This window comes from Colletes latitarsis, chromosome 5 (assembly GCF_051014445.1).
Source record: "Colletes latitarsis isolate SP2378_abdomen chromosome 5, iyColLati1, whole genome shotgun sequence".
In the NCBI taxonomy this organism is placed as follows: Eukaryota; Metazoa; Arthropoda; class Insecta; order Hymenoptera; family Colletidae; genus Colletes; species Colletes latitarsis.
In genome coordinates this window covers 38,609,091-38,620,249 of record NC_135138.1, presented here as the reverse complement: position 1 = coordinate 38,620,249, position 11,159 = coordinate 38,609,091, and the positions used below count along the sequence as shown (strand labels likewise).

The 11,159-nt window shown below is 36.6% G+C and overlaps 1 protein-coding gene across 1 annotated transcript; it reads right to left on the bottom strand.

Annotated features, from left to right (window-relative positions):
• Positions 1-20: 20 nt before the first annotated feature.
• Glyp (glycogen phosphorylase) lies at positions 21-7,961 on the bottom strand. Its single transcript, XM_076764670.1, has 12 exons — positions 7,345-7,961; positions 4,395-4,496; positions 4,004-4,318; positions 3,813-3,924; positions 3,533-3,692; positions 2,986-3,145; positions 2,587-2,897; positions 2,398-2,512; positions 2,040-2,222; positions 1,499-1,846; positions 1,070-1,399; positions 21-978 (listed from the first exon to the last, which is right to left on the bottom strand). Exons 1-12 carry the CDS (start codon positions 7,585-7,587, stop codon positions 823-825), a joined length of 2,535 nt encoding a protein of 844 aa, XP_076620785.1. The 5' UTR covers positions 7,588-7,961; the 3' UTR covers positions 21-822.
• Positions 7,962-11,159: the final 3,198 nt, after the last annotated feature.

Genomic DNA, 11,159 nt, shown 5'->3' with positions numbered 1-11,159 from the left:
TTGCAATACGTTTTATCGCATTCGATAAAAACAAGTATATTTACTTTTCAATACTAGTTTATTTACAATACTAGTAGATTTTCGTATAACATAAGCATTATGAAATATACAATTAAATATTCATAGTAATATTTATAATGGAGGGTTTAAAATTCAAGATAAATAGCATAGTTTTTCCCGAGTATCACTAAGGTCAGAGTTAGTTAACAATCAATGAATATTTCATCTTTTCCAAATTTATCGCAGGCATTTTATTTACAAGTAGAAAAATACGAGTTAATTAATTTTTGATACTTTTCTGTTAACTATTTTTCTTCTCGACTAGATTGCTTTTACGTTATTTTTGTTTAAAAGGAAATCGTATTTGTTAACAATATATTTTATCTTCGGTTAAAATGGAGGAATACGAGAAATTTGTTTTTCAATTCAACTTTCTTTCTCGTTCGATGATTAGTCGATGGTTATTAATAAAATTGTTAACAAGATTCAGGCAGTATATATGCTTTTTCTTTAAGCAAATATGAATAATTTTCAGTCGTTGGCGAACAAAAATAATACAAAAATAATAAATGGTTTTCTGAAATTTATACAATCTCAAATTACTTAATAAGTTAGAATTGTTTTATATCTTAAGATTTCTCTGTACTGTATTTTAGTAAAATTTTACTTCTTTACAGCTTTAGTTGTAAAATTACTCACCCTTGTCTAAAAATAATTTTTCTTTATCTATTTAAAAAAGGAGAGAAAAAAAAATAACGACTGTTAATGTGCGTAATAAGTGCAAACATAAATTGGCTAAAAAAAAAAGAAGTAAAGTACAATTTAAATGTCTCTCGGTTCGTGGGGCGCAGGAAGTCGCTGCCAGGATGGTTCGACACCCCAAATTTCACGAGCATATTCTGCGATTGTACGATCTGATGAGAATTTTCCTGACGAAGCTATATTGTTAATTGCCATTTCCACCCATTTACTTTCATCCTGAAAAAGTAAAGCAAAAAATAGTAAAGAAAATTTTAAAAGACGCATATTTACAAAACCTAATATTTAACAAAAATTCTTGCTAACGCACCTGATAAACTTTACTGACACGATCCTGCGTTTGAATATAACTCTCATAATCGGCAAACAAATAGAATCTATCCCAGTTAAGCAGAACATTAGTAATGTCTTTGAACTCGTCTGGATTATTAGGACTAAAGAAGCCACCCTGAATCTGATCAATGCATTGTTTCAATTCTGGGATTCTGTTATAGTAATCGTGAGCATTGTAACCCTTCTTTTGTAACTCTTCCACTTGATCGACAGTCATACCAAAAATGAATATATTTTCTTCGCCCATTTCTTCAGCCATTTCTACGTTGGCACCGTCTAGGGTACCGATTGTTAAGCCTCCGTTCAACTGAAACGTGGAATAAAGTACTCCGGTCACTCACAAGCGAATCAATCCAAAAACGATTCAACAAATTGATCGGTAAATCATCTATTCTTCGTTACTCACCATGAATTTCATATTTCCCGTACCGGAAGCTTCGGTACCAGCAGTTGAAATCTGTTCGCTCAAATCCGCGGCTGGAATGATCTTCTCGGCTAAGGTGACTCTATAATTTTCTAAGAAGATAAACTTTAATTTGTCACCAACAATCGGATCATTGTTTATAACATTTCCTACGCTGCAAATCAATTTTATAATTTTCTTTGCCAAATGATAGCCCGGTGCTGCTTTTCCACCGATCATCACTGTTCGCGGAACAAATGGTGCAGTTGGATTTTTCTTTATTCTGTTGAACAGAGTAATCACATGCAGACAGTTCAAGAGTTGTCTCTTGTATTCGTGTATTCGCTTCACCTGTTTTTTTTTTCACAATATAAAAAATTAAGTTGACATATAATATGCATATTTATTTTTATAGAGATTCTAATCACCGTATAACCATAACCTGATTAACAAGGGCTACTGTTACTGTTACTCTACGATAATGAGAGCCGAACCGGGTTTGGATTAGGATTAGAATCTCTGCTTTTATGTTATGAGAAGGTACCTGAATATCGAAAATGGAGGCAGGGTTTACTTTAACACCATAATCTTTTTCAAGCAACTGTGCTACTTTTAGTTTGTTTTCTTGTTTTACTTTTACGACACTCCGTTGAAAAACTGGATCTTTAGCCCATTGTTTCAGCTGTGCCAATTGCTCTAAATGCACTGTCCATTCGTCGCCAATTTTCTAAAAACACGTATCAAGAATGACGCGTTAAACAAATCAAAGATGTCTAAAAGTTTCTTTTCCAAAATTCTTTTGATATTTGTTACTTTGTAATACGGCAAAAGTTGTATAATTGCATGAAAATCAGGATCTAAGCCAGGTACTTACTGTATAAGTTTTTAATAGCGATACTCACTTCTTCGATAACGTCAGACAGATTTGGATTGCATAGAAGAAGCCATCTCCTTGGGGTGATACCATTGGTCTTGTTTTGGAATTTCTCGGGATTCATATCGCAGAAATCTTTGAAACTGAAATAGTAATACTGTCAGAAGTATTCGTCGAAAGTACTGTGACTATATCCGATCGGTTGAAAAATACCTACACGCTGTTTTTCAAAATTTCTGAATGTAATGCTGCGACACCATTAATGGCATGACTACCAACGATGGAAAGGTGTGCCATGTTAACTCTCTTCTCACCCTCTTCTTCGATCAAAGACATACGACGAAGACGATCAACATCGTCAGGATATTTAGCAGATACTTCCTGCAGGTGAAGGAAATTTATGTGGTAGATAATTTCTAAATGTCGAGGGAGAATGCTTTCCAGCATGCTCGTTGGCCATCGTTCCAGGGCCTCTGGAAGCACCGTGTGATTGGTATAGGCACAGGTTCTTTTCGTGATGTCCCAAGCCTTTATAGCAGACAAAAATCATTGAGCTTATCATAGATATATTTTGCATAGACAATGTCATATATAAAATATGCAAATAATCGGTTACCTTCTCCCAAGAAAGTCCTTCGACGTCAATAAGAATTCTCATAAGTTCAGGAATCGCCAAAGAAGGATGAGTATCATTTAACTGGATGGCAACCTTGTCAGGGAACAAGTCAAAGTCTGTTCTATGATGTTCCTTTGAACCAAATTTACTAGCTTTATACCTACGATTAATAATATTCCAAGATATTACTTTATGTATTAAATACTATAACAGACAAATAAAGTCGAGCCAATGACAATGTTATCGATAAATAAAGAGATATAAATATTTTCATGATCTGTGATTAAGTACTTAACGAATGTATGCATAAATATAAACAACCGGGTACAAAATCCATGTACCGTGCGATAAACTAAGAATATTTAGATATACTACACGCGTGCCTATAATGATAAAGAACAATTGGAAACAACCGATGATTACATGTTGCGTATAAATAAATAGATAATGTACATAGAAGTAAATAGAATTGATGATAAAATACATTGTTTTGCCGCAAGCATAAGCGGACAAATAAAGAGCCGGCTGAATAAGAATATTTAGTAACCTGCGTATTATGTCTTGAAGAGTTGCAGCAACCATAAAGTATTCCTGTTTCAATCGCAACTCTTTCCCCTCAAAGAAGTTGTCATTTGGATACAGTACTCTGGAAATGTTCTCGGCTAAGTTACGATCGATTACAGCTTGAATATAGTCACCATTATTGACTGAAAACAATGTTTATAATTTGAAGATGTACGTAATTTAATGGAACAAGTAGATGGAAATGTTATTATGTTGAAAAATAGATGAGCAGATACGTAAATTAATAAATAAGCTTTACTTACAAAATTGTAGATTGAATTCTACTGGTGATTTAGCAGACCACAGTCTCAAAGTGTTTACCACATTATTTTTATATCCAGGAATTGGGTTGTCATAGGGCATTGCAAATATTACCTACATTAAAAAATATGTAGAATTTAACATTGACAAACAGACATTATCTTAAGACCTTATTTACATATTTTATACAAACCTGTGTATTCACCCATTTCTTTCCCTCTGGTGTATCGATAACTTGTCCATAAAAGTTCACTGGAAGCATAAACTCTGGTCTAGCTTTTTCCCATGGGTTTCCATACCGTAACCAATCATCTGGTTCCTCTACTTGTTCTCCATTCTTAATTTTTTGTGCAAATATTCCATACTCATATCGAATGCCATATCCATAGGCTGCCAAACCAAGGGTAGCCATGCTATCCAAGAAACATGCTGCAAGTCTTCCCAAACCTCCATTTCCAAGACCAGCATCTTCCTCAAGTTCCTCAAGTTCTTCTATATCTAAGCCCATCTGCAATCAGAACAGAGTAAAACAACAATTTTTAATTTTTCTTGTATGTTGTTTATTGATTTTGCTCGAAACTGACCTGATACATTGCTTCATCGCAAGCACCTTGAATACCTAAATTAATCATAGTATTTTGAAGGGTTCTTCCCATGTAGTACTCCAAGGAAAGATAGTATACCCTCTGAAACAATGGAAAAAAAAAGAATACTATCAAAGAAGTATTGTAAAACGTAAATAAAAGTTGGTTTACTAATCGATCTAAAATTTGTATTAGTTATTCGCGAATAAAATTCGTCAAAGTGCGATAGGGATTATAAAGAAGAAGACACTGAACTATGATTCAGCGATGTAAAAGTTATTGGCCTTGTGTTGTAACAGCCTCCATAAATTAAGTGTTATTATGTCCTTAGTGTTTCATTACGAAATCAATTAACATAAATCTTGTCTCACGCGTCTCTATTGGTCTGCGAATAAAAATAAATTGAACTGGTGTTTTGAAACGGGAGCAGACGAAAGTGGACTCGTTTAAAATTCATTTTTATCTCGGTTTCGATTCACAAACGAAATATTTTCGATCCTTCCTCGTACAAATACCCGTTGATTGCTCAACGATTAAATTAACTTTAGAATATACGCAACATTTTTTTCAGTTATAAATTACGTATAATTATGTGGATAGAAAATCGTCTATATCTAGAGAATTATGATACCCTAGTTGCTTCAAGCATCGTAAATATTATAGAAAATGCGCCAACTCGTAGAAAGTTGGAAATTTCGAACAGCTTGTACATTCGAATCATTTTTGAAATAATGCGGGACTTGATCCAAAAGCTGAATCTGTCGAGGGAACGTGTTAAACGTGACTTGTCGGCTTTTAATATAGTTGCATCACGTGATTCGCGTTGTTGAAGCAATTCAATTTTACGAATATCTGATAAACTGAATCATTTAATTGTGTTTTGTTCCGTCGTTATTTGCGTAAATTAATTAAACGATTGTTTGAAATTAAGCATGTAAACGAAGATGTAAAAAGTTCACGCTATCTGATCTTATTTTGTCCCTCGTTCGATCATTACCTTCTCTTTCCGTCGCCATGGGACAAGTCGTACAGAATGTCTTTTCTACATTTCTATTATTATCTTTCACTCCCCCTTTTCCTGATCACTTTCCAAATTCATAACCGAGCCAGACTTTATATCATCTCTATCTAAATTTTCCTTATTTTTCATTCCATTTACATATTTTCCTAGTTATAAGTGCAAATTTAAATTACTCACAATCTATAAGCGATTATTAAATTATTGAAAAATACTTGGAACACGTAACAAGCTATGTTTAAAGACTTATGACTAATATATGTAGAGCTGGACGCAGAATGTTACGAGCACAATGGCCTCGTGAAAATTGATAAACAATTATTAATAATTTATCGATGCAATTGGAATGGTTTCAAAAATCGAAACGCTGTTATCGTTGACGTGACATTGTAGGAAAAGAATGAAAATCTTTTGGCTCAAGACCTCAAGATGAGATGATACTAAGGCCAAACTAAAATAGACGCTGTAACGTATTGCATCTGCGTTTCGAAGGTTAATTACGATATAGCATGTTTATCGTATAAATAGTATTGCATACGTATTTGTACTAATAATTCTCGACCGTTGCGAAAATTTCACTTGGACCAGCAATTCAGTTTTATCCTGTTATATTATCTTCCGTAAAGTACACTACTGTCCAAAAGTTTAGGTATACCTACCATATTTTCATTTTACAAGTAAATACATAGACGATAGTCATTATCTTACTATGTGTGTTTTCGTAAAGTAACTTGCATTTTATGCGGGTGTTTTTGTACGAGTTGTTATGGGAAGAATCAGTAACCAGAATTGCGAGGATATACAAAATAGTTATACGAAAAAAAGGCAGATATTTCGAAGAAAAAGATGGGTAATAGTAAAAAGTAACTTTTATGAAATGTAATTAGAAGTGAAAATCCTAATTTTCCTATAATTCGCAAATTTGACAAAAACTTACTTGCGATAAGGTACATTTCTCCCAATAACTACTAAACGTTATTCGATTTGTTCGTGTATGTTGGTTCAATTTTGAGTTCAAGGTGAAGATCGTTGATACGCGTCGTTCGTACATTGATTTAATTATTGCGTCAACTATAATTACAATGGCCGAAATATCGTGTGCCCATTTATTTTCGCACAGCGAACAAAGAGAAAGCCATTGACCGGTAACATATTACATATTACAGACGTGTCATTATCAAGCCAAACATCAGAAGAGAAACGCATAAACGAGAAATCAGAATCTATGGAAATCGATATTTATTATACAACGCTTTTATTATCGTGCATAGGTAAACAATATTTATGACTTTCCTATCAATTAACCGAGTAGAAAGAAAAGGATAACGATGTTTCGTCCAAGAGCAAGCAACTTCAAAATTGATCACGTATATTAAAGAAGACAGAATCATCCTTTTGTATCACCTGTTGCAAATAAATAACAATCCACCACGCTCGATATGAATGTAGAAAATTCGAGCCAAAAAGACGACAATATAAACTCGACTCAAAAACGTCTTTGACTTTCAAAAACCACGTCATGGACACTTGGAACTATTCGAAGGAAACCAAGCTGTATAAAAATGTTTAATAGTAACATCTAAAAAACAATTGTACAGAACCTGTCGCTAACGATTTTACAGTTAGGTTACATTAAGATCTCGTAAGTGAAAGAATGGACTTGGCAGATCTGCCAATTGTCCAGATGAGGGGATTTCTTCCCTCTTTCGTTGCTTTCGACCGGCAGATTAGAGTGAGACAGCATTCTCTCGGCGAGAGCATGGATAATCGCGAAAATTACACTTACCATCTATCAACAGTCGTTGAACAGAATATTCTGTATCAATGTTTATTATTTGGAATGTCTATTCGTCAAATGTTATATGTATGCTTGCAGCTTACGTTTTTGTATTTTACATAATATATTGATTACAGGATTTTAGGGAAACATACCTTGGGGTCTTTTTCGTAATAATATTGCTGAGTACGTATCCATCTTGATACTAAGTTGTCCTTGACGCTGTGTGCCAAGGCGAAAAAATAATCCCTGCTCGTGGCCACATTACGATCTTTCACCAGTGTGTAGTGCAGATGTCTGTTGAAAGTTTTCTTAAAATTCCCGACATTTTCCACATCAACGATTCCACGCACAGAGATTTGCTTCCTTTTCTCGTGATCCACCTCTGACGATGACATTTTTGTCTATTCTTTTTCTCTTTCGATGTTTATTTACTTGATATTATTGTACCTATAACGTGCACTCTTCTTACTGTACACAAGGCGAATACACAGGATCAGTTTTGTACTCGACACGTCAAATCTGATTCGATTGATTTTCGTCGAAGAAAATTTCTATTTTTCTGTAAAATTCTCAATTAAACCGACTAGTGTACACAGACGCTAGATCCGATATCGACGCGTCTATTTACGGGCAGCAATTTTTCACGAATGAAATGCAATGCTTCTGTTATCGTTAGACACAAAACTAACCGGCTTTCACAATGCATCCGTAGACGTCGCCCTGTGACAGATCCGTGCATGTACGACAGCCAGAGGCGAATAGCACGCGTAACTTGAGCAACTTCGAGGCGGTCACCTTGCATCAAGGTCGCGCAAGCGTACTGACCAATTGTCATCACGTGATTTCAGATTACAATACCGATTGTGCTCAGAATATTAAATATTATTTCGAAGCATTTTCCGCCATCTATGGTGTATTTTGTCATACACAAACCTGTGAAGAATCCATTATCGATGTTACTGTAATTTCGAAAATATCGTACAACCACAGACGAGGTAAACGAGTAGACCTTACACCTGATGGACTTTCGTGGCCCAATCTAACTGCCATACCGACCTGAAAATTCGGAGGTGATTTTAGCGCCCTCTTCTCATGGTGGCGGTCAGTTGAGAAACTATTCGCTGAATTATCATTGATGGGCTGACAGCTGTACTGTCGTCGGTAACTAAATCTGTTGGTAATGTTGCAAACAACACGAAAATGGTAATGGGGTTTCGAGACCCCATAAAAAAGGGGCCGAAAAAATACATTGGGTGAAAGATCCACTCGTATACCTCGTCTGTGTTTCGCATAGCATCAAAAGAAAAACGGTAGCTTGGAATGTTTATTGTATTTCTTTTACAATCGCGATTCCTACCTAGGGTAACCTCGATGAAAATTTTTTGTCTCGAAAATGCGTAGGATTTCAAGGATATGTCTATTGCTAAAAATGATTCTAATTGACCACCGCAACCGAAAATAATTTTTCTAGAACGATCTGAAATATTTTAATATAATATTCATAATCATTTTAATATTTTTAAAACGTTCCAACATTAATGTGTGTTTTGTTGGGTGTTGCAACGTATTGTTTTGCGATTTTAGTGACATAGTTTTCGTATCTTTGTTAGAATCATGTATAATTTATTGATAAGAAATGAATACGTGATGTACGACCTTGGTTCTCGACAGAAATTCAAAGAAACTTTCAGTCTCCGCGAATTTGTCCATATTTTCATACCTATTGTTTGCAATAATTATTAATTAACATCAGGCAATAGTTGAAATAATGCTCGATAGCGTGGGTTGTATAAATAATCGTTTTTAATATCATTTTGCGTAGAATATTAATTTTTCGGTCAAAGGCACGGTTAACCGTTAATTGATTGGTGAACTCGCCAAGGACGGTCTTCCCCACCCCTTCGACTCTTCTGCCTGAGGCTAAGTTGCACTGCCGGTGACGAACTTTCTCTCTCTCGCTCTTTCTTTTCTAGGCTGGCGGACGTGACGGAACTTCGTGGGTCAGCGCTCCACCTTTACTCACCACTACTGACCACTGGTCGAGCACTGGACAACTCCAGTGACCAATACTGACCATTAGTGACCAGTAGTGACCAGTAGAGAGTGAGTTCTGAATCTCCCCTGTCTAATTTCTTTTTCGACCTTCAAGCGTCTGTTGGGCTTGAATGTGGGGTTACATCTTGTTTTTACTTCTCTGGTCCAGTTCCATATTTTACTACTGGTTCCTTGTTTCATTTGTCCAATGTAAAATCTGTTTCACTGACCACTATCGACACAGTGGCGAGTGAAATCTCAATCTCCAATTTCTTACTTCTTTTTCGACATTCAAATGTCTGCTGGGCTTGAATCTATCGGTTTGCCTCGCTTTCATTTGTCTGGTCTTCTCACATATATGTTACTTCTGGCTCCTTGTTTGCGAATGTGTTTCTTCCTCTATTCTATTCTGTATATGTTGTGTTAACTAATCGCAAATGCAAACTTTTTTAGTTTCAGCTTACTTACAGGCCATCGTTGGACATCGCGGGACATCGTGGGACGACAACGCAAGGACATCGATCGATCAATTTATTTTATTTCAGGGCTTCGTATTCCCCAATTTATTATATTTAACTAATCATAAATGCCGCCTGTTTTAGTTTGTTTCAGCTTTCTTACAGGCCATCGTTGGACATCGCGGGACATCGTGGGACGACAACGCAAGGACATCGAGGGATTTTTATCTCTAAGGTCCTTAGGATAAATTTAGTTTTAAGGCCGCGATACCAAGCAGTTATTAACTTAGCTTCTCGTTCTTTCGATCTTTCGTTTCTTGAAACATGATTCCATCCGAAGATCTGCTGTACGGTACAGCATCGCGTCGCGTCGCGTCGCGTCTCCCATAATTTAGCTTCACCCCTTTTTAAACAAAATAATTGCTTGGTACATTTACTCCCATGTATGCGTCTGCGTATATGCCAAGTAATTATTTACCAACTAGCTTCTCTCGTTCACCCGTTTCCTCGTTTCTCGTTCCGATCACCACTGCTTCGATGTAGAAAGCAAGTGATCGGCCGTTTAGCTCGTCCGAAGGGTCAGTTGCCGTCCTCTGGCGAGACGATCCAAGGGAAAGAGTATTTCGGCCGCAGAGGGGATCAGGGACTGTTCCTGTCTGCGGTAGCCCCGACACACGCTCCCTCTCTTTGTCAGACATCCCGAGTTGGGTCCAGTTGGCTCCCAACAGGATGCGTGGGAGAAATGGGGAACCTCTGTGTCGGGTGCGTCGATTCCCTTCCCCTTCGATCGGACTTGCCAAGAGGCAACGGAGCTGACCCTTTTGACCAGTTACTCGGTTCGGGTGTCGCGTATTTCGTTCCTTGCACCATTGCATGGTGCATCGCGTCGTATCGCGTCGCGTCGCGTCTCCCTCGATTTACCTTCATCCCTTTTCAAACGAAATAATTACTTGGCACGACTAAACTAGAAGATCGAAGGAACATTGCTTCCTTCTATCTCTCTAGTTTAGTAATTTAGCTTCTAAGGATGTAAAAGGGAGATCGATGGAACTTGGATTCCATCTATCTCCCTTCGGGTCTCCACTCGCAGCAACCTCCACGTGGTGAGACCTGGTAATCGGTGTTACCCACGATAAAAAAGCTTTTCTATCGTGGGTAACGCCGAGCTAATGGCTGCGAATTTCCAATTGTTTCTTGATATAATAAACGAATTTAGATTTATAGTTAGGCAGGTGTTTGGTTAACCATTATGTTAGGCAGATCTCCTTCGACCAACGATCGTTGGAGGGTAGTTGTCGGGTGTTAATCGTATCACTCTTGGTTGGGTAATCCAATTATTAATTAAAAACTAAATAATATTAGCAAATTGGCTGCGATCCGCTTTGCATAGATCATCATAAATATAAAGCTTCTTCGCTAGATTAGTTTTGATTCATCAAAGATTCTAGAGTATTATCAGAGACGAGGTATACGAG